At 35.5% G+C, this 25100-nt stretch overlaps 1 protein-coding gene across 1 annotated transcript in view; it reads left to right on the forward strand.

Moving 5' to 3' along the window:
• REL (REL proto-oncogene, NF-kB subunit) overlaps positions 1-24656 on the forward strand; it is a gene marked incomplete at its 3' end in the record, with an annotated part of 34257 nt that extends 9601 nt beyond the window's left edge. Inside the window, exons 2-10 of the mRNA XM_082672036.1 lie at positions 513-655; positions 3037-3185; positions 7587-7678; positions 19870-20010; positions 21114-21218; positions 21329-21541; positions 22122-22190; positions 22695-22766; positions 23866-24656. Coding sequence (XP_082528162.1) covers positions 513-655; positions 3037-3185; positions 7587-7678; positions 19870-20010; positions 21114-21218; positions 21329-21541; positions 22122-22190; positions 22695-22766; positions 23866-24656 — 1775 coding nt within the window. The remainder of the gene's footprint in view (positions 1-512; positions 656-3036; positions 3186-7586; positions 7679-19869; positions 20011-21113; positions 21219-21328; positions 21542-22121; positions 22191-22694; positions 22767-23865) is intronic.
• Between the last annotated feature and the right edge of the window lie 444 nt (positions 24657-25100).

Raw genomic sequence — 25100 nt, forward strand, 5'->3', positions numbered from 1 at the left:
CAATGGAGATATAAAAAACTTAACATTTCCTTCTGCGAGGATTTAAATACATTTTCATTTTCAATGAACAGTCTTTTAGTCCACTGTTAAGTCTAATGTAAAATCAAGCAAAGTCACTTTTGGAATATAATATTGTACTTCTTGAAGACTATCTTCTTGACCCATTTGGGAGAATTTTGGGGAAAAACCCTTCTACTTGGTCTCATGTAAGTGGGTATCTCTGAAGTGGTTATCACAGAACTTCACTCTGGCATTAGTTATAGATATTAAACAATAAAGTGCTAACCAGTAAATATGATTTGAATGACTTGTGTTTACACTGTACGGGAGCTCAATTTGAATGAGAGAGAAGAGTGTCTTTGCCACCCAATCTTTGATAATTACATTTCAACCTTGTTATTTAATATTGAGAGGGAAAATTTTTTAGTCTACTGTTTTATAAAAAACAAAATGGTCAATATCCATTATCATTCCTATTTTAATCTCACCCTCCCCCCTTTTAAAATTTTCAGGTGGTAATGAACCACGTATAGAGATAATTGAACAACCCAGGCAGAGGGGAATGCGTTTTAGATACAAATGTGAAGGGCGATCAGCAGGCAGCATTCCAGGGGAGCACAGCACAGACAACAACCGAACATACCCGTCTATCCAGGTAATAGACCATTCTCCTGTGTGTGTCTGTCTCTTAGTTGCTTCATATTTTAGCTACAGCAACTATGTTAAAGACCCAGCTTCTTCACAGTGATCTCCAGCAGCTTTTCTTCCTTTTTTTTCTTTTTAATTGATCTATATACTGCATAGAATTCTAGGGACATTTATTAAGTACAGCATGGATTCTTCATCCCTGTGGATAGTTATACATTGTGTGTTAATCTAAGTAGAGTGATTCCCAGTGCTTAGTATACATTGGCAGCTTTTGGATGATGATCCCTTTCATGGAACAAAAAGCTAATGAGGAAAAAGCATTCTCTCCTTGCAGAGGTGATCAGAATTGTTCTGTAGATTGAAAACATGCATTTGGGAATTCAATTAGAATTCTTCCTGCAGTCACTTGGTTAATCTAGGGTCTATGTAAAAAGAGAACATTTTTTGTCTTTTTTCCCCCTTACCTTTATTGCCTATCCCTGATACTCTGGGTTGCCTTGACTGATTTGAAATATTGTCACTTTTTAAATATAGTTTTTTCATATTAGCATAAATTTCGAAAGCAGTTTGACTTTGGTAATATACTATAATTATAAACTATACCATATTTGTATTTTATATTTATATACATTTCCTTCAGTTTTTAATGATTTTTTTTTATTCTTTAAATGCCAATTTAAAACCTTAATGGCAGAGTGGATTTTTGAAAAGTTTTATTCAATGTTTCATCAGCAGATCTGAATTCACTATTTTATAACTAGATTATTTACAGAGTTTACTCTATTGAACTTAAAGGAAATGCTAAGTTATATAACAAGCCAATGGCAAAATTACATATTGAATTACAAATTCCAATCTTCTATCACATTTTTTTGTTAGCAATATGGATTTGAGTTAGATCTAAGTCTTTTTATATAATGTTAAAATGGGAGAGGTGCTAATAAAAGGTAAATAAGAAAACAGTAATCTTCTATTCCTTTAAGAGTGAATTTTAGCTCTTCTCCATAATTCAGCTTATTCTATACATTCTCTTTAATATTTCTAAGGTCTATATCCTTACCATTCCAGTATGTTCTAAACAACTTTGCAGCTTGAGTTCTACATTAGCCTACCTTATGCTTTTTTCTTTTTTCTTTTTTTTTTGGCTGCACCACACGGCTTACAGGATCTTAGTTCCCCAACCAGGGATCGAACCTGTGCCCCTGCAATGGAAGCACAGAATCCTAACCACTGGACCGCCAGGGAATTCCCAGCCTTACACATTTAAGTTGTTACCTTCTCTTTTATTCAGAAAAGCAATAAATACTTTCTGGTTACTGTTCAAATTAAGTTTAAATTCAAAATTATGAATTTTAATGCCCTTTTACCTGTGAAACCACCTATTCTTACTTAACTGCCTTGTCATTTGTGCTTGCAAATTTGCCAGCTTCCAACCTAAACATTAGCTCATCCCCACATGCTTCCGTCCTCTCCCATGTTTAACTCTTCTCTTCTTTCTCAGTGTTCTGTGTGAAAACTTAATTTTGCAAAACTCAACTTGATTTATTGCCTGTTATACAGTGAACACTTGCAGTATGCTTACTGATTAACAAATATTTTTTTAAATGGAATGTAATGTATTAAGTAAAATGATCATATTTGTGTGCTATCATTTCCATTATGGCTTAAATATATACTTTTTTGTTTTTTGGCTGCATTGTGTCTTCATTGCTGCGTGTGGGCTTTCTCTAGTTGCGGCGAGTGAGGGCTACTCTTCGTTGCGGTGCGTGGGCGTCTTATTGCCGTGGCTTCTCTTGTGGAGCACAGGCTCTAGGCGCACCGGCTTCAGTAGTTGCAGCACGCGGGCTCAGTAGTTGTATCTTGCGGGCTCTAGAGCATAGCCTCAGTAGTTGTGGTGCACGGGCTTAGTTGCTCCGTGGCATGTGGGATCTTCCCAGACCAGGGCTCCAACCCGTGTCTCCTGCATTGGCAGGTGGATTCTTAGCCACTGTGCCACCAGGGAAGCCCTAAATATATACTTTGAAGGGATGTTTATGGTATGACAATGAATATAAGAGCATGGCATTCAGTGACTCAACATCTTAGAATTTCCTCATGCTATGTGATAATATTTTGGTGTAATTTTACTTGTTTTCAAAGGAAAATAAGCAGAAATCAGATGATATGACCAATTGAATTAGGGCACAAAATAATATGCCAAGGAACTGAGAGGTAAAATTCTCCTCTACTGGTATTCTCTGTAAAGTTTCATCCAAACTGCAGTTGCCAGTCAATTGGACTTTATTTATCCAGTGCTAACTATATTATATAAATTGAACTCTCATTTTGTAGATCAGTTCTTAATGAGATGTATTTATGGATCATATATTTAATTTCCCCCCTTTTCAGATTATGAACTACTATGGAAAAGGAAAAGTGAGAATTACATTAGTAACAAAGAATATCCCACATAAACCTCATCCTCATGATTTAGTAGGAAAAGACTGCAGAGATGGCTACTATGAAGCAGAATTTGGACAAGAACGCAGACCTTTGTTGTAAGTACACAGTCACAGACATTTTTAGGAATAGGATAAGCATAGAATGAATGCTCTTGATTCCTATCCATGTACATCTGTTATTTTTTAGCAGAATAAACTAATTCCTCACTGTACTTCTACTTACTATAGTATACATTTACATTTTCTTATCATTTGCATTGGAACTACCCTTTCATTCTTTATTAGTAGACACAGTCCATGATGGTAGCAGGAATACTTCTTTATTGTAACTAAAAGTAAACAAACTTATTTTATGCTGCGATTTTTTTTCTTAGTTTGAACAACTTATGAAATATTTTCTTTCATAAATTTTTACTCTCTTTTCATTGATAGTTAACTTAAAAATTGCCAGATGTGAGAAAATCAACTGGAAAACTGGAATTATTATTTGAAAAGGGCAGTTATAAAATTAACATACAGCAATAGTTCTAAGATTTTAAAAAAGTATGTAATACTTTGTGTTTGAGGCTGCTGGATGGATCCATTCATCCTATTGGTGAGAGTGTAAATAAATATAATCTTTCTGGTAGGCATTTTAACAACTACATAGCAAAAGCCTGAAAAATATGAATGTCTCTTGAACTAGCAATTCTATTTCTAGGAATTTATCCTGAGGAAATAATTTCTAATTAAGCATGTTCAGAAATTTAGCTATAACGATGTTCATTGAAGCTTTGTTTGTGATGGCAAAAAGTTAGAAGCAATCCAGATAATAAACAAAGGGGGATTAGTTAAATAAACTGGTATATCCATGCAGTGTACTCCTATGTAGCCTTAAAAATAACCTTGCAAATATGTCTTTGTATAGAATGATATTCCCAATATTTATATAAATAAAATAGGGCTTTAAAACAATGTGTGATAAATAATTTTTTTAATTTTCATTTTATATTGGAGCATCGTTGATTAACAATGTTGTTTTAGTTTCAGGTGTACGTGATAAATAATTTTTTCAAAAGTAAATGTGTACATACACATAGTAGTATAAACACTAAGGTATTGATAGTAGTTGTCTCTGGGTGGGAAGAATTGTGGGGTTTTATGTTCTTTTAACTGGTGTTTATTTTATAATTCATTTTTTGTAACGAACATATGTTGCCTTTGAGGAAAAATGAAACCAATTGCAACAGGAAAAGATTAGTAGCCTCCTTAAATACTAGCAGTAACCATTTAGAAAGTATACTTTAAAAATATTCCTCTTTCAGTAACAACACAAAACATAAACTATCTAGTTATACAAACTTGGCAAGAAGTATTTCCTGCTTATATTATTTGACCTCCCAATAGCATTTTACATTGTAGATTACTCCTTTATTGGAACATTATTATTCCTTGATTTCTGATTTAGTGAGAACAAACTTTCCTGTTTTACTTCTTACTTCTCTGGCTGTTCTTTCTCAATCCTAGTTACAGGCAGTTAAATTTTTGGACTACCTTAATTATGTCCAGTGATGCCCAATAATGCCTGTTAGGGCTGTCCTACCCTTCCCCTCAATCCAAGATCCTGTTAAGGATCATACATTATTTTTAGGTGTCATGCTTATTTAGTCTCCTTTGATTTAGAACAGTTTCTTGGCCTTTGTTGGTCTTTCATGACATTAACATTTTTGAAGAGTTTAGGTTGTTTTGAAGAATGTTGTTCAATGTGGATTAGTCTGAATGGTTGCTCATGATTATGTCCATGTTACCATGAATAATAATTTCATGTTAACATGAAATATTTTGGATGAGAAATCTACAGAGGTGATGCTGTATTATTCTCAAAATAATGTTTTAGGAGACGCTATATTAGTTTTTTCCCATTGGTGATATTAATTGGCATTCTATTGTAAAGAACTTTTCCATCTTCCCCTACCTCAGTTGAAAAAATAACACTATAGACTCATGGATTCTTTTATTCAGTGTATTATAATTGAATGCTAGTCCATTACTAGCATTATTATTTTGATTCTCAAATTGACCCAAACTTGACCAAGGCAAGCCCCTTCAAACTGTTTCCTGTGTCCTTTTGACATGTCCCCATCTTTCTTCGAGCACTTCTTTACTTTCTGACACAGCGAAGTGTTCAAGACTTACTCGTACTTTTCTTGCCCAAGCCTTGAAATCTTCAGTTGTTTCTAAGGATCCCTGGTTTCTTTCAGTAGGGAATGGTAAAAAGGGTGATTGCCTTTTTGACATATTCTCTTAAATAGCTCAAAAGCACCTCAAATAGAATATGCCCCAAACCATGATCTTGCCCTGATCATATATACCTCTTTCCTCTCAAAATTGGTCTTCCAGTGTACCTTGTTTTACTAGTTGCTGTAAAAGCCCCAAACATAGGTGTCATCCTTGACACCTCCTCACAGAGGTGCACACGTTGAATTCACTAACAGGTACCTCCTAAATAGGTCTTGAATCTATCCACTTCTCTCCATGACTCCATCACCAACATACTAATTGATCAACTCTCTCCCATCATAGGTTCCTGTGACATAATGTGTATCTCCTTTATAAAACTTGTCATGATTTCAGTTTAGCATCTTGGTGTGCGATTACTTCATGTCTGTTGCACTAGAAAAAAAGTTTCAGCAAACTTTTTCTGTAAAGGACCAGACAGTAAATATTTTAGGCTTTGCAGGCCCTGTGGTCTCTACTGTACCTGCTCAACTCTGCTGTTGTGGCATGAAAGTACCTGTAGATAATATGCCAACAAATAAGTTTGTTCAAGTAAAACTTTATTTACAAGAACAGGTAGGTGGTGAGCCAGATTTAGTCCATGGGCTATAGTTTGCCAACCCCTGCTCTAGACTGTAAGCTCCACGAGAGGAGGGATTGTATACTCCCATTACTTACCAGAGTTTTTGGTACGTAGTAGGAACCCCAGAACTTGTTGAATGACTATGAATGAATGAGTAGTTGATTCAGATAATCTCTGTGATCCTTGGTTTCCTCATGTCAGAATTTCAGTGTGTGAATAGGAGTCAAATATGATTATTCAGATGAAACTGTCAAGTAGTATATAAATATATAAAAACAAAGAGTTCTTTAAAATCTTTTGTCAAAGAAAAAGTGAGAACCAACCTAAGAATCTTTCAAAGAAGTGGAATACTTTTGAGGAAGACAATCATGATTTCAGGGTTTCGAGAAAGGATTACAAGTTTAAGATTGACTTTTTAATTATTGGAGGCAGAAGAAGGAAATGTTAAAGATATTTTAGGTGCTAACAAAATCACAGGTGTGGTGAATGTGAAGAGCATGAACAATAAGACAACAGTGCATGGAGGGGGCAAACAAGGCAAGCGACCTCCTGGTGCAAAGGGCCATGTCAAGTTTGAACAAATAGTAATGTTAGTATAACCAAGTTTTGCTTCCTTATTCACACCCACCCAACTTTAATGATGTCATGGTTTTTCCATGTGGGAACAAGTATGACTGGTGGTGGTAGGGGAGTTCCCCCCACCATCATCTGTACTACACATATGCAAATTAGTAATATTTGTAGCAGTTGAGAAATTTTCCATAAATGACATTTTGAAACTTTTGTTAAATATTATTGTTGGTATTAAATATCTTTCTAATGAAAAAAATATGTAGTTTGATGCTTTCTTATGATGAATGATTATTATAACTTCATATGATAAGGCACAAAACATATTCCACTGCTGCTGGCCGTGAAGTCATTTGAAGTCAAAAACCAGATGTCCATGGAGTGGAGAGGTTGAGGTGTAAGAGGATTAGCAGGCACTGTAGCGAACTGCAGAGCCCTGTATAAATGGGGCTGCAGGTGCTTAGCTCCAGCCAGGTGTTTCTGTGCCAACCTGCTGTTGCCAGACCTTTAAAATGTTCAAAAGAAGCCAGAAATCCAGAATGTTTATAGGCAGTTACCTGGTTTTTAAATGTTGGTAGTCTACGCACATTTTTTAAAAATGTAGTCAACACTTTTATGAGCTCAGCAAAACTATACCTGTAGGTGTCAGCCTGTGGGCATCTTTTTACAACTTTTGCTTTACATTATCAAATGTACAGATTTTATTGATTTGATTATGAATTCGTTTGGGAGGTGAATTTTAGCTTTTTGGTGTTGCTTTCCTCTTAATCTTTGTCCACTTTGGTATATTTGATGCAGGAATATTAGTAAGATCTAACCATAAAATACTGTATGTAAAAGTGACAAAGTATACACTGCTTTTCTTTTAACAGTTCTCTTAGAAATATAGCCCCATTTTTTTATCCTCACATCTTTATCATAGCAATTGGAAATGTACTTCATGTTTTTAATATCTCCATCTGACATTATGATGACCTTTCAGTGCTGGTTATATGCTTGATTTTTGCAGTATCCTTTAATAAAACCTCATTTATGTGTCCTTGTATTCAGCTATAAGGAAATTTGAAAGTTCTGTGTTTTCCTTCTAGTTTTCAAAATTTGGGTATTCGATGTGTAAAAAAAAAAGAAGTAAAAGAAGCTATTATTTCAAGAATAAGGGCAGGAATCAATCCTTTCAATGGTAAGTATGTTTGATTTAATTAATTCTATTATTTGGATATTGACTTATTGTGATAAATGATTTCTATTTGTATCTTCAACCTGTGCTTTAAAAGCTGTCTTAAGTTCTGTGTTAACTTATATACTTGTCTTACACCTGTAAATGAGGATCGAAGTATATTTAAAATGCTTCAGTATTGGGAAAAAAAATCTTATTCACACAAGGCTTTCTACTATCAGTGAAGAGTTTCATTGTTTTCTATAAGAAAACCCTCTCAAAAATATTCTGATTCTTTTGGAATGTGGCCTTCCTTTTGCCACTCCAGCAGACAATATATACTCTCCCCTTTGAATATTGAATAGGCACTGTGGTTATAAGGTATTGGAGTGCATTTAACTCAAGGGCATATTCAACAGTGAAACTTAAACTAATCCCAATGTGGAAGTAGTATAGAAATAGTAGAGGCTATACAAAATATTTTCATAGTATATTTGTGTGTACGGCTAGATATTTACTGTTCAGTGGATTTTGTTGGGGATGGCACTGTCTGGTGTAGCACCTGGTAATGATGCCACAATTGCTACAGAATAGGTGAGGGCTATATTTCTTGAATAGAAAAATGACTACCAAGCTGACACCCTACACTACAGTGGTCTCCATTGTAAAGTCATCTGCAGCCACTTAAATCTGCATGATTCAGGTATTGAACAACTATAAAATTTTCAAAGAATAGATTTCTTTGTCATATTTAAGATATCCTTATATTGTTAGTTTGTGTTTTTTGTGGTAGTTTAAAAATAATTGCAGGGATATGATGATAATTTAAAGAATATCCTCATAGACAAGTAGTGTTTTTATGAATTATAAGGTCTGCATCTCTTTTCTCTAGGTCTTTATTTTTCATACTATTTAGTATAACGCAAAAGTTCCCTTCTTTCTCTTCAGTATTACTCACTGTAAGAGACTACTGTTAAATTTGATGTAAAGTTTTCTAGAATTTTCTTTATACATGTGTCATGTATATATATACACACACATGTATTTTTTATACAAATGGAGTCATGTTACACTTCCTAATCTACTACTTCGTACTTTTCACTCAGGAATATATCTTAAACATCTTTCCATATTAGTACTTATAAATCTAGTTTACTTTTTAACAGTATTCTGTGGTTTGGGTAGGCTTTAATTTGTTTATCTAGTCATCTATTAATAAACATTTAAGTTATTTTCAATTTACTAAAAAAACTCCATTGAATATAGACTTTGAACTCTTGTGTGATTTTTTTAAAAAAAATAAATTTATTTATTTATTTATTTTTGGCTGTGTTGGGTCTTCGTTGCTGCGCGCGGGCTTTCTCTAGTTGCAGTGAGCAGGGGCTACTCTTCGTTGTGGTGTGTGGGCTTCTCATTGTGGTGGCTTCTCTCGTTGTAGAGCATGGGCTCTAGGCGCGTGGGCTTCAGTAGTAGTGGCATGCAGGCTCAGTAGTTGTGGTGCATGGTCTTAGTTACTTAGTTGCTCTGTGGCATGTGGGATCTTCCCGGACCAGGGCTCAAACCTGTGTCCCCTGCATTGGCAGGTGGATTCTTAACCACTGGGCCACCAGGGAAGTCCCACTTGTGTGATTTTTTTTTTCCTTAAATATTTTCTATGCCTTCATTTCCTTATTTATAAAGTAGAGATAATAATAGTACCTACTTCATATGTTGTTATAAGAATTAAATGAACTAAAATATGTAAAACACTAATTATGTACTAGGAACTATTCTAAGTGCTATATGAGTATATGTTATTAATATCATGCCTTGTTCTGGATTGGTAAAAACAAAAATCAGAAAACCCCCCAAACTTCCACAGATGGCCCATCTGCCTTTTGACTCCTGCATTTTCCGTTTTAATGCCCTTTCCACTGGAGTCAGGAGATCTGGATTTGAATTCCAGCATTGCCACTTGTACATGCTACGTGACTTGGGAAAGTTAAGTAACCAAAGCTTTGGTTTTCTCTTCTGTAAAGCAGAGATTAAATAAAATAGTGTACATAAAGTACTTAACATTTACTCCTTGACATACAAATAATACTTAATAAATGGTAGCTATTATTTATAATCTCCTTGTTTTATACTGCATTATCCCTGTTTCATACTATGCCTAGACTTGATGGCCACTTTAATTTAAAAGTTGGCCTTTTACTTTAGCAATAAATCAAAATTTTAAATGAGCATACTCTTGACCCAGAAATTTTCCACTTTTGAAAATTATCCTAAGGAAATAATACCTGGTGGAGCTAGGATTTGAAAACAGGTAGCCTGGCTCTCAGGCACATTGCTTTATCTCAACTATGCTTGTTGTATTAACTGTTGTATTAACTCCCCGCCCCCACCCATTAGAATAATCTTAGAACAGTGCTTTATTATTGTGATTATATATTATTATTGATTATTGATATTATATTATTATTGATTATATTAATATAATCACTATATTATTGTGATTAAAAAGTTGCAATGGCTCCTTAAATAGTTTAAAAACGAAATGGCCCTAAATTGGAAATCTTCCACATGTAGCTCCAACGTATCTTTCCTACCTTCTTGTCCACTGCTCCTCTTCATGAACCATTCTCTATTCCAGAAAAACTGTTTTGTTCATCTACCCTGACCATCTCTCAGTCGTCTCTGTTCTTCTCACTACCATTGTAGGAATGTAAGCTTACATCAGTTTTTAGCCTGGACTGTTATTGATAGCCTCTAAACTTGTGTTCCTGCCTCTATTCTAGATCACCCTCCAAGCAGTTTATACACTCTACATCCAAAAAGATTCTTCTGAAACCAATATGAATCAGTTCAGAACTCTGCTTATTATCCTTCAGTGACTCCACATCATCTTCACCAGTGACTCCCAATTTGAATGTGCATAGGAATCCCTTAGTACTTGCTAAAAATGTAGAATCCAGGCCACATTTCCCCTAATTTGATAGGTCTGATGTGGGGCCTTGGGCTCTGCATTTTAAGAAGCCTCTAGATCCGTGTTTCTTAACTGCAACTCACAGTAGGAAATAGATTTTATTTGTCTACTCAATACATACACATGCACACGTACACACATAGATAAAAAACAATATTCTTACTACATGCAGTATACTCTCTAATCCATTCCTTTCCATTTGATTTTTTTTTTTAAAGAAAATGCATGTCCAACCCAGTAAATTAATTTTATGACCAATGGGTCCTAAACTCTTAGTACATGCAGTATGCTTTCTATTCTATTCAATTCCATTTCTTTTTCTTTTTTTTGAAGACAATGCTTAATGAAGCCACTAAATTAATTTTATGACCATTGGGTCTCAAACTACAATTTGAAAATCTCTGCCCTAGATGATTCTAATGCAAGTGATCCATGGACCACACTTTGAGAAACCCTGATATACTTGCTAGATTCAGTTTCTCAAGCATGGCATTTAAAGCCCTTCATAATCTGATCCTTGTTTTCCATTCCAGCGTCATTTCTAGCTGTCATCCTCTGCCTCAACTTCCTGTCCGTCCTTCCCCTAGCACTGAGTGCACACATGCCATCTGAACTTTTGGCCATTCTGAATTACTTGTCATGTTGGAAGAGCCATATTTTTTCTTGCTACTGTGTTCTTATACGTGCAGTTCCTAGCATGAAATACCTTAATCTACATGGTGAATTCTTTCTGCTCATCCCTCAAGTTTAAGGGACACTTCTTTCAAGCTGTGACCTTCTCAGAGCAAAGTATTCTGTTTTCCCAAAGTGCTGTACATATTCTAATATGGTTAATCCCCCTGAAAAAACTCAAAACCCTAAAAACTAATTAAAAAAATCTGAACTCAGCTATAGACCTTTCTTGGTTGTTTATTCTATGCTATTTTCAGGATATACTGGTAAATTCTACCACTTATGTAGGAATTTGTCAGAGCTGAACTGACACTTTTTTATAGATGTATCACTTAACACAGGAAAATTATACTGGTAAAGATAACAAGATACTAGCCGACTTTGTGTTATATCTTTATGATATATAGAAACAATGGAATTGGAAATGTTTAGCAGAATAGGGTCTACAAATTCTGGTCTATAGACTATCTCATTATGACAGTCTGTTCCCTAAAGATCAAATATGTGAAAATGCAAAGACTATTAAAAATTATTTTTACTTTGCATGTATCTAGGATGTTTTAAGGCGAGTCCTTATCTTTCTTGCCATTAGTTCTTTAAAACAGGAACTGTCTCTTGCAGATAGGGACATATAACAGTCAAGTAGTATTAAACTTGAGGCTTCATGTAAAATACCTGTTCAAATTATCTAATAACGTGCTGAAGTCTAAATTGTGTGAGGAATTTATTTAAGGGCTCCATTATCAAATTTTAACAGTGTCCATTTAGCTGGCACCAAAAAAATGTCAGTTAGACTTCATAGGGGACTCTTACTGCAAAAGCAGGGAAAAAATTTTTAATTGTCACTTTCTAACTATGTATTTAATGACATATAAGGAATTCTAATATTCAGTGATTAAAATCCATAAGATTTTTACAATAAAGTATTTGCAATTCTGTTTTATTAGTCACTTTACTTTTTTTCCATGTACAGAGGACATTGAGTTGTTGTGAGAGCACAAAGGCTGTTTTGCAGTTGGGTTTGGGGGGATTATTTTATTTTGGTAGTCTGAAAGAGAATACAGTTTAAAAAGACAGGTAGTCTCTTAACAGATTCTTGTCTCTAAAAGTCTGGTTTAATACAAGAAAATAAGAGCATTTCCTCACCACTTAAAACTTAAAGCCTAAACAGCAAGAAGAAAAAAAAGCTCTTGTGTACTTCATTATCCTTCATTGCAGTCATTTTAGAAAGCCTTCTTTATTACGCTGTGCAGAACTTGGGGCACTTTTATGCCTTCAGTACTCCTTGAACATACTCCCATTATAACACTTTTCACGTTACATTATGTAATTTTAGTTTATGCATCTGTTTCTCATCCAGACACTAATCTCACTAAGGGCAGGCTGTCTTTTCATATCTCTGTCTAGCATTTGTTTTAGCACATAATAGAAGCCCAATAAATACGTTGAAAGAATGAGTAATTAATGATAGACTGCTATGACCATTTACCTTTTGCCTGGCACACAAGCGCTTAAATGTTAGCTTTTATTATAACTATACATTTTAAGTAACAGAAATTAAAAGAATTATAACTAAACTTTGTTTTTTTTCCCTTAAATAAGACATAGCTCTTAAAATTGTTAATCTATATACTGTACATTTTTGCCCTGTTAATTACTTTTTAAATTTTAGTAATATTTAGCAATAATTAAAATTTTAGAAAAGTCGCATCTCTAGAGCTAGTAGGTGTTATAATTGATTTAAAAAATTTAATCCCTACTTTGAAAACAAATAAATCATGATCATATCTTTTTGATAAAAATGAAATTCTTATTGCATATACACTGCTCTTAGGACTCAGGAGTGACATTTATTGCTAAAGATAGATTAAGGAGAATAATTGTTACCTTGTATGTATCTTTTTGATCACATATAAAGGGAAATTTTAAACTAGTTTAAGAGAAATTTAAGAGAATTTGATTGGTCTCATGCTTTCTTTTGCTAGATTTTTCAACTATCATTTTTCACATTGCAGAATTTTTAAAATAAGACATTCTGTATCATGCTATATATTTAAAAGCCTACTGCAAGCATTATCTAAGTGGAGGAAACATCCAGAGCATTCACTTTAAAGTTAGGAATGAGAAAAGGATGTGCACTCTTGCCACTTCTATTCCACATTGTACTGGAGATTGTAACCAGTGCACAGAGCTGATCGAAAATGAAGAAATAAAACTGTAATTATTGGAAGCTATTATTTACAGTGAAAACTCGAAAGGATATACAGATTATTAATATAATGTTTAAAAGGGTGAATGCATTGTACAATTAACATACAAAATTCAGTTACATTTCTATACATCAGCAGCAAATAATTAAAGAAAATATTGTCAGAAAATATAAAATACCTAGCAACAACTCTAAGAAATGATGATCAAGATTTCTTTAGAGAAAATTATAAAATTTTATTATGAGATAATAGAGAACACCTAAATAGATGGAGAGGTATATCATATTCTTTAATATCAATATTATAAACATTGCATTTTTTCCCAAATTGATATATGGGTTCAGTGAAATTCCAAACAACTCCCAACAAGATTTTTCACTAAAGTGATAAGATGATTCTGAACAGGAAAAGGAGGATAATTTATAGAGGAGGAATAGTGATGAAAAACTGACCTTATCAGATATTAGGGTTTATTCTGAAGAAATACTTATGAGATATTAGGGTTTATTATGAATAAGTACTAATTAAGTAATATTGGGGTAACAATAGGCAAATTGACCAGTGGAGTAAAATTGAGAGCCCAGAAACAGACTTAAGAAAATATGAAACTTTAGTAAATGACAGTGGTGGCATGTCAGATCAAGAGAAAGGGAGGAAATATTTGATAAGCAAAGCTGGAAAAAATGATTAAGTTGGATTCCCACCTCTCGCCATATATAAAAATCAGCTTTCGAATGGATTAAAGACTTTAATGTAAATCAACACTTAGAAAACTCTTAGTATAAAATATTGGTAAATAGATTTTAGTCCTTGGCTTATATAGAAAGACAAGACACAAAGTGTTTTCTATAAAACAGTTGATAAATTTGATGACGTTTAAAATTTCAGTTCACTGTATTTTTCAGTTCTAGAATTTTGTTTGGTTCCTTTTCCAATAGTTTCAAGTACTCTACTAAACTCTCAATATTGTCTTTAACTCCTTACATTTATTAAGTGTAGTTATTTTAAATCATGTATCTGAAAACTTCATTATTTGGAACCTTTGTGGTCTGTTTCTATAGTCTGTTGTTTTTCTTTTCTTTAAAAAAAAATTACTTTGTCTCTTCTTATGCCTGCTTATTTAAAATAGAATACCAGTCATCCTATATGCAAAGTTGTTTAGGTCCAGGGTGTTTTCTTCCTTCAGAAGACTTTCTTGTGGTGGGTGGCTTGTCACACTAGCAGTCCCAGATCATCTAAAATTAGTGAATGATTTAGGTGAGGTCTGGTATCTCTGCATCCAGTTCACCCTTACTCCTAGGGTATAGCTCCTCCAGAGCCCCAACCAAAGCACTGGGCATTTATCAGATTCTCCATCCTTAGCAGACCCTGAACTCCTTTATTTTTTGCCTGTAGTTTATTGAGAGTTCAACTTGGTTTCTTATCGTCTTAGCTACCTCTTACAAAATTGGCAAGCTATATCTGGAAAAAAGAGTCCTCTTATTCTGAACTTACCTCTCTGGGTTTCTGTGATATTGTGATTTATAATAAATATATCTTCATTCCCATTCCTGGTTTATTAACGAGTTTATTTTTCTTTTATGTGCTATTTTAAAAGATTTTTAAATAAACTTTTCTTGAGGTCTCATTTACATACAGTAGGATCCACCCAGATATATGTAACACCACCACAATCAAGATAAGGAATATTTCTACTACTGCCACTATTAACTACAAAATTTCGTTGTCCACTTCCCGGTCAATTCCCTCTCCCATCTCTGGCTCCAGTCAGCTATTAATTTGCTTTCTGTTGCCATCAATTAATCTTTTCTAGAATTTTCATATAAATGGATCATGTGGTATATATTTTATATCTAGTTCCTTTTGCTCACATAATGTTTTCAAGATGCGTACATTTTTGCATATATATCCATAGTTCTTTTTTATTGTATAGCTGTCACAGTTTATCCATTCACATAGGTTTGTTTTTAAACTTGTCAGTTTATTTTTGTGTTTATTGATTACTCATCTTTGGAATTGGGAAACACTAATGTCTTCACCTCTAAATTTATAATGCTATAAAAAATTATTTTGAAGAGGTAGATCTCTCATTGCATACCTAATTGTGCCAGGAGAGTATGCTGCTGTGGTACAGGTGTTTGTATCATAACATTTGACCTTTTAGTTGTACAAATATGTTTTTGTAGGCTCTTTGAAATGCTAGGCTTAAGATTGCTGACAATGGAATAATTTTTAATGTTGTGATAGCTACTGAGTGTAGTTTAAAAAAAAAAACAGTCAAAAGTACATATGGAGGTTCCTTAAAAAACTAAAAATAGAACTACCATATGACCCAGCAATCCCACTGCTGGGCATATACCCTGAGAAAACCATAATTCAAAACGAGTCATGTACCAAAATGTTAAGTATGGAAACACAAAAGACCCCAAATAGCCAAAGCAATCTTGAGAACGAAAAACGGAGCTGGAGGAATCAGGCTTCCTGACTTCAGACTATACTACAAAGCTACAGTAATCAAGACAGTATGGTACTGGCACAAAAACAGAAATATAGATCAATGGAACAGAGTAGAAAGCCCAGAGATAAACCCACACACATATGGTCACCTTATCTTTGATAAAGGAGGCAGGAATGTACAGTGGAGAAAGGACAGACTCTTCAATAAGTGGTGCTGGGAAAACTGGACAGGTACATGTAAAAGTATGAGATTAGATCACTCCCTAACACCATACACAAAAATAAGCTCAAAATGGATTAAAGACCTAAATGTAAGGCCAGAAACTATCAAACTCTTAGAGGAAAACATAGGCAGGACACTCTATGACATAAATCACAGCAAGATCCTTTTTGACCCACTTCCTAGAGAAATGGAAATAAAAACAAAAATAAACAAATGGGGGCTTCCCTGGTGGCGCAGTGGTTGAGAGTCCGCCTGCTGATGCAGGGGACGCGGGTTCGTGCCCCGGTCCGGGAGGATCCCACGTGCCGCGGAGTGGCTGGGTCTGTGGGCCATGGCCACTGGGCCTGCGCATCCGGAGCCTGTGCTCTGCAGCGGGAGGGACCATGGCAGTGAGAGGCCCACGTACCACAAAAAAATTTAAAAAAATAGAAAAATGGGACCTAATGAAACTTCAAAGCTTTTGCACAGAAAGGAAACCATAAGCAAGACCAAAAGACAACCCTCAGAATGGGAGAAAATATTTGCAAATGAAGCAACTGACAAAGGATTAATCCCCAAAATTTACAAGCAGCTCATGCAGCTCAATAACAAAAAACCAAACAACCCAATCCAAAAATGGGCAGAAGACCTAAATAGACATTTCTCCAAAGAAGATATACAGATTGCCAACAAACACATGAAAGAATGCTCAACATCATTAATCATTAGAGAAATGCAAATCAAAACTACAATGAGATATCATCTCACACCAGTCAGAATGGCCATCATCAAAAAAATCTAGAAACAATAAATGCTGGAGAGGGTGTGGAGAAAAGGAAACACTCTTTTTTTTTTTTTTTTTTTTTTTTTTTGCGGTACGCGGGCCTCTCACTGTTGTGGCCTCTCCTGCCGCGGAGCACAGGCTCCGGGCGCGCAGGCCCAGAGGCCATGGCTCATGGGCCCAGCCGCTCCGCGGCACGTGGGATCTTCCCGGACCGGGGCACGAACCCGTGTCCCCTGCATCGGCAGGTGGACTCCCAACCACTGCGCCACCAGGGAAGTCCCCAAGAGAAAAGGAAACACTCTTGCACTGCTGGTGGGAATGTGAATTGGTACAGCCAGTATGGAGAACAGTATGGAGGTTCCTTAAAAAACTACAAATAGAACTACCATATGACCCAGCAATCCCACTACTGGGCATATACCCTGAGAAAACCATAATTCAAAAAGAGTCATGTACCAAAATGTTCATTGCAGCTCTATTTACAGTAGCCAGGAGATGGAAGCAACCTAAGTGTCCATCATCAGATGAATGGATAAAGAAGATGTGGCACATATATACAATGGAATATTACTCAGCCATAAAAAGAAACGAAGTTGAGTTATTTGTAGTGAGGTGGATGGACCTAGAGTCTGTCATACAGAGTGAAGTAAGTCAGAAAGAGAAAGACAAATACCGTATACTAACACATATATATGGAATCTAAGGGAAAAAAATGTCATGAAGAACCTAGGGATAAGATGGGAATAAAGACACAGACCTACTAGAGAATGGACTTGAGGATATGGGGAGGGGGAAGGGTAAGCTGTGACAAAGTGAGAGAGTGGCATGGACATATATACACTACCAAATGTAAAATGGATAGCTAGTGGGAAGCAGCCGCATAGCACAGGGAGATCGGCTTGGTGCTTTGTGACCGCCTAGAAGGGTGGGATAAGGGAGGGTGGGAAGGAGGGAGATGCGAGAGGGAGTAGATAATGGGAACATATGTGTAACTGATTCACTTTGTTATAAAGCAGAAACTAACACACCATTGTAAAGCAATTATACTCCAATAAAGATATAAAAAAAAGATGTTAAAAGAAGATTAATAAATAAATGTATGTATGTATGTATGTATGTATGTAATAGGACTAAATACTGCAAGTAAAAGATCAATATTATCAGACTAGATTTAAAAAAAAAAGGTACATTGTCATTTTTATTAGTTATTGCTAATTGTAAAGAATTGGGGTTTTGGCCTTCCGTGTTGGCGCAGTGGTTAAGAATCCGCCTGCCAATGCAGGGGACACGGGTTCGAGCCCTGGTCTGGGAAGATCCCACGTGCCGCAGAGCAGCTAAGCCTGTGTGCCACAACTACTGAGCCTGCGCTCTAGAGCCCATGAACCACTACTGAGCCCACGTGCCAGAACTACTGAAGCCCGCGTGCCTAGAGCCCATGCTCCACAACAAGAGAAGCCACTGAAATGAGAAGCCCGCACACCGCAACGAAGAGTGGCCCCCACTCTCTGCAACTAGAGAAAGCCTGTGTGCAGCAATGAAAACCCAACACAGCGAAAAATAAATTAATTAATTAATTTAAAAAAAAAAAGAATTGGGGTTTTAACTGTTTTCAAACTTAGTGTTTCAAATTTCAATACTTTCTGAAAACTAAAAATGTTCATATAATTTAATATGTGTATTTCATGCTTTTTAAAAATACGGCTATGTTAGTTATGGTTGATTGCTGCACCTTATAGTATCTTTGAAAAGGCAGTAATATTTTCCTTTGGAACTGGATTTCTTTTAAATAGCAATTTAACAAACTGTCATTATATTCTGTAATAAAGAATGTTTAAAAACTTTTTTTTCAGAACTGTAAAATTTTCCTGCTGTAGCTTTTTTTTTTTTTTAAGCAAACCTAGTTTGCACATAAAATTTCTTATGGAAACTAGCTGACTTACCTCCTCTACTATCCTCTTGGTATTTAATCCCTAAAATATTGATCTAAGTTTTTGTAGATATTCCTGTGTATGTCATTTTTATGCAAAACATATGTAAAATTTTCTAATAGAGTTCAGTTTTTAAGAGCATAGGCTCTGAATTCAGTGGCCTGAGTTTGAATTCTTCTGTGCCACTTCTTAGCTGTGAAATGTTGGACAAGTAATTTAATTTAATTTTTTTTTTTTTTTAGTAAATTGATTTATTTTGGCTGCGTTGCTGCATGAGGGCTTTCTCTAGTTGCGGCGAGCGGGGGCTCCTCTTCGTTGTGGTGCACGGGCTTCTCATTGCAATGGCTTCTCTTGTTGTGGAGCACAGGCTCTAGGCTCACGGGCTTCAGTAGTAGTGGCTCGCAGGCTCTAGAGCACAGGCTCAGTAGTTTGGCTCATGGGCTTAGTTGCTCCGCAGCATGTGGGATCTCCCCAGACCAGGGATCGAACCTGTGTTTCTTGCATTGGCAGGCAGATTCTTAACCACTGCGCCACCTGGGAAGTCCCAATTTCATTTCTTTAAAATCATTTCCTCATCTGTAAAATGGAGTAATTCTTATATAGATTTTGGAGATAATTTACAGAGTCCTTAATACATGACTGGACTAAATACATATTTGTTGAATTAATGAATGAATGCCTATTCTCTATTGTGTATAACCTGCAACCATTTTTGTAAAAATTTGATTTATGTCAAGTTTGGATTCTGCTCTAAATTTCACATGACTGGGGTAGTTACTTCCTGACCATGGTCATAACTTAACAAATTATGTTGGATAGTGACTATATGATGAAAAGGTTAAAAAGCAGTCTTGAGATTGTGTACCATTCTATTTTTGTTAGGACAGATTTGGATGCTACTAAAGGTTATAGGCTATATTGGGCAGGGAGGAGGACTTAGCAGGATTTTAGTTCTATGTGACTATTCTGTATTCTTAAAAATATATATACTTTTCAGTCTCTGAGCAAGAGCTGCTTGATATTGAAGACTGTGACCTCAATGTCGTGAGATTATGTTTTCAAGTTTTCCTCCCTGACGAACGTGGTAATTTGACAACTGCTCTACGTCCTATTGTCTCTAACCCAATTTATGACAACCGTAAGTAATTTATTTTCTTGTATTTGTAGGCTTAGCTCTTTAAAATGATTTTTTAAAGTTTTTTTGTAATTAGAAAAAGTGTTTATTATAGGAAAAATTCAAACATTACGGGGTAGACGTTATTTATCTGAAGTAGATAATGAGGAGAGTAAACCTCCTATACATCTCATCCTCCAAAGATATTTCACTGGCTTCTTCTTCATATATATACAAATACCTCGTTTCATCATCATCACCATCATTCACACAATATATTTTTGGCAACTTTTTGAAAAATCGTCATTGATTTTTTTTTTAACTTTTTTTTTTCTCCTCTTAGCAACATATCTTGAACCTCTTTACCTTTCAGGTACCTTATTCTTTTCGGTAGCTGCATATTTCCGTATATCATAATTTTACTAAATCATTACCCTATTACAAGACATTTGGTTTGTTTCCTTCTCAGTTCTTTTCTTTTTGCTTTAGCAAATTGTTTTGCAGTAAATATCCCACATGTGCATATCTTGTGCAAATGTCTCTAGCATAAATTTGTAGAAATGTTGGCAAATGCTAGATGAAAGGATATGGATATTTATAGTGTTAAAAGATTATGAAATTGCCCTCAAATATTTGTGTGTTTGTATGCTCTTATATATGCACCCACCAGTGGTGTATGACTATACCAGTTTTACATGTAGAAGGATAGTGGGACATAGAACTATAAAGGTAAATCAGAATATCCTCATCATGGAGAGCTTTGAATGCCAGGGAATTATTGGAATAATGTTGACCAGATAATAGGAAGCATGAAAACTGCATTGCCACAGGGTTATGGTCATGATTTAAAAAGACTAATCTGATGACAGTGTATAGGATGGATAGGACGAATCAGAATTTAGAAGCAAGGAGATTTAATTAGAGGACATGTCATTGCCTAGAAATGAAGTCATAACACTCTAAACCAGAGGACAGATGTGGATGATTAAGGTATTGAGTGCCCTTAATTTATTTATACTCTAAAGCTTTTATCTATCCTGTAAGTTGTTTTCCTAAAATTCTCCATCAGAAAGGAATAAGACATATTACTAAGGTAGCAACCCATTAAAAATATCCTTTATATTTAGGTGCTCCTAATACTGCAGAATTAAGGATCTGTCGTGTAAACAAGAACTGTGGAAGTGTCAGAGGAGGAGATGAAATATTTCTACTCTGTGACAAAGTTCAGAAAGGTATTTTTTTGTTGTTGTTTTGTTTGTTTCATTGAATTCAGAATATATTTTAGATTGATAGATACATTTTACTTTCTTTTCCCATTGTTACTTGCTTTCGTATTCACTAGATGACATAGAAGTTCGGTTTGTGTTGAACGATTGGGAAGCAAAAGGTATCTTTTCACAAGCTGATGTACACCGTCAAGTAGCCATTGTTTTCAAGACTCCACCATATTGCAAAGCTATAACGGAACCGGTAACAGTAAAAATGCAGTTGCGAAGACCTTCTGACCAGGAAGTTAGTGAATCTATGGATTTTAGATATCTGCCAGACGAAAAAGGTATGACTTTTTCATGGTAATGTTTTATATATTTCTTGAAGTTAGTCCTGCTAAGAACATTTTCTTGTAAGATACACTTGAATACAGTTGTGTTTATTCATAATTTATGTTTCTTTTCCTGAAAGTTTTTGGTTGATTTTTGACTGATCTTTGTGATCTTTGAATCTCTTCCTTAGGAAAGGTATCTGGAATAATTTCAAAGTATTCTAAACTGTTTATCAAAATTTGTTTTACATTTGAGATTCTATTTTGGTCCTTATTGTGCCCTCTTGATAGATGGCATACTTGCCACTCAGAAAGTGGTCTCCATTTTGGTCCTTATCTGCCATTATTGCATTAATTGACATTGGTGACTTGTAGGTGTTATAAGAAAACAAGATGAATATTATAAACTATTTTTTACTAAGAAAAATATCCTTTATTACTGACTTGGGATGTAGTTTGTGACACTTATAAATCCATCTTACGTACATTTATTTAAAGCATTTTCTATGTAGGAGTAAAACATCTGTATATTTATTAAAGGAGAGGAAGCATAATCCCATGATGAATCACGTTTTCTCGGTTTCTTTCTAACCAGATACATATGGCAATAAAGCAAAGAAACAAAAAACAACTCTCCTTTTCCAGAAACTGTGGCAGGATTGTGGTAAGAATATTTTGTCATTGTTGTTTTTAATAAATTTATTTATTTATTTTTGGCTGCATTTGTCTTCGTTGCTGCCCGCGGGCTTTCTCTAGTTGCGGCGAGTGGGGGCTACTCTTCGTTGCAATGCGCGGGCTTCTCATTGCAGTGGCTTCTCTTGTTGCAGAGCACAGCCTCTAGGTGCATGGGCTTCAGTAGTTGTGGCACGCAGCCTCAGTAGTTGTGGCTCGCGGGCTCTAGAGCGCAGGCTCCGTAGTCGTGGCGCATGGGCTTATTTCCTCCACGGCATGTGGGATCTTCCCAGACCAGGGCTTGAACCTGTGTCCCCTGCCTTGGCAGGTGGATTCTTCACCACCACTCCACTAGGGAGGTCCCTGAACATTTTGGATTGATTTGTATTTAAGTAAATTTGTTTTGTTTTGTTTTGCTTTATTCAGTTTTTCAAATTTTAACTGATATACTGTTGTTTTTCAAATTACATTTAATAATGGAAAAAATTTATCATAGGAGTTAATTTTCCTGAAAGACCTAGACCTAGTCCCTTAGGATCAACTGGAGAAGGAAGATTCATCAAAAAAGGTATTTTATTCCCTATAGAGTATTCCTTGTGATTAGAGAGACCAGTGCTTTGCACAGTATATTGGAATTCCATTCTTAGGAATGAAAACTGCCTCTTTGATTTATTCCACTCCTACATATTTTTTATGCTATGAATATTGAATGAATTGATCTCAGCTTCCGAAAGACCTGTTGCCAACTATGATTATGTTTTGGGGATTTATTGTTTGAGAAATTACATTTCATTCATATGGTGGTAATTTTACTAATTACAGTGTGTCATGGAAGAAATGATTTCGATTTGGCCAGTTGCCTATCTTTATTTATTTATTTGTAAAGTTTTACTGGAACACAGCTCATTTGATTGCATATTGTCTATGACTGCTTTTTTGTACTATAGCAGCAGAGTTGAGTAGTTCCAACAGAGGTTATATGGCCCACAAAGTCTAAAATATTTACTCTCTGGCCCTTTATGGAAATAAAGTTGCCAAATTCTGGTTTAGATCATTCAACCAGGGTTAATTAGAAGACTTTTTTTCTTTTTACATTCTTAAATCAGAGCTTTTTCTTGGTTTAATATGTACAGCAGTCATATAACATGTAAATAAATACAGACTCGTTTATTTTTTTTCTGACTGGGAATTTTGTAGTACCTTAGAGTGAGTAGTATCTTAATATAGCTTGGAAATTTATGTAGATTTTTAAGTCATCCCTAATGAATGTTTCCTCCATCTCTCCATATTCTCCTAAAGAGGAGAATATGAAATGATTTTGAATATTTAGAGGCCCATTAACTGAAATTCTGATATTTATCTTTCACATTTCAAAAATACCTTTATAGGGCCTCAGAAGCTAGATTTCCACATTTAACTGGAGTGAAATTTTCAATGCCAAAGTAACTTACCAAAATTATTTTATAGGTATTTGTAAAACAATTAGTATTAAAGAATTCAATTTTGGACTCGTAATAATTTTTAGTGCTATTTAACATTTCTATTTGAAGTGTTACATTGGTTTCCTTTAAAATTTTTTATGTGTTTATGTAATTTTAATTTAGAAGTAATGCTTTTTATAATTTTGTTCATTTCCGTTTTGTACAAATACATTTCCTCCCCCACAGAACCAGTCTTGTTTTCGCATGGTGCAGTTTTGACAGAAACATCCGGGCCAGTTTCAAGTCAAGCAGAATCCTACTATTCCTCATCTGCGCCCATCTCCAGTGCATTGCCACATCATGCTTCGGCCATACCCCCAATGGTACCTCAGCCTTCTTCAAGCTGGTCATCAGTGGCCCACGCCACCTCACGTTCAGTCAATACAAATTCACTGAGTAGTTTTTCGACAGGGACACTTTCCTCTAATTCACAAGTTATCCCACCATTCCTGGAAATGTCTGTTGTGAGTGATTTGAATGTGTCTAATGCTTGCATTTATAACAATACTAATGACATAGGCAGAATGGAAGCATCATCCGTGTCACCAGCTGACTTATATGGTATTTCTGATGCCAGCATGCTGCCTAATTGCCCTGTGAACATGATAACGCCCAGTAATGACAGCATGAGGGAGACTGATAATCCAAGACTTGTGAGCATGAATCTTGAAAATCCTGCTTGTACTTCAGTGTTAGACCCAAGAGACTTAAGACAGCTCCATCAGATGTCCTCTTCCAGGATGTCAGCAGTCGCCAGTTCTAGTACTACTGCTTTTGTTTCACAGTCAGAGGCATTTGAGGGATCTGACTTTAATTGTGCAGATAACAGTATGATAAATGAGTCAGGACCATCAAACGGTACTAATCCAAACAGTCATAGTTTTGTTCAAAATAGTCAGTATTCAGGTATTGGCACTATGCAGAATGAACAATTGAGTGACTCATTTGCATTCGAATTTTTTCAGGTTAACTTGTAAGATATAAATGGTGATTGAAGAATTAAATCCCTTTAAAGGTAACCCTTTTGATATTACCTTTATAAATACAACATTATATATTTCTCTAAGACTATACTACAGTATATCGTGGACCCTTGAACAACACGGGTTTGAACTGTGCGGGCAGGTCCAGTTAATACTCACATTTTCTTCACTAAATATGTAGTGCAGTACTACACGATTTGAGGTTGGTTGAATTCATGGATGCAGAAGACATCCATGGAGACAGAGGGCCGACTGTACGGTTTTTTTTTTTTTTTTTTTGGCGGTACGCGGGCCTCTCACTGTTGTGGCCTCTCCCGTTGCGGAGCACAGGCTCCGGACGCACAGGGTCAGCGGCCGTGGCTCATGGGCCCAGCCGCTCCGCGGCATGTGGGATCTTCCCGGACCGGGGCATGAACCCGTGTCCCCTGCATCGGCAGG

The sequence above is a fragment of the Grampus griseus genome, assembly GCF_964374135.1.
Source record: "Grampus griseus genome assembly, chromosome: 15".
NCBI classification, from domain to species: domain Eukaryota; kingdom Metazoa; phylum Chordata; class Mammalia; order Artiodactyla; family Delphinidae; genus Grampus; species Grampus griseus.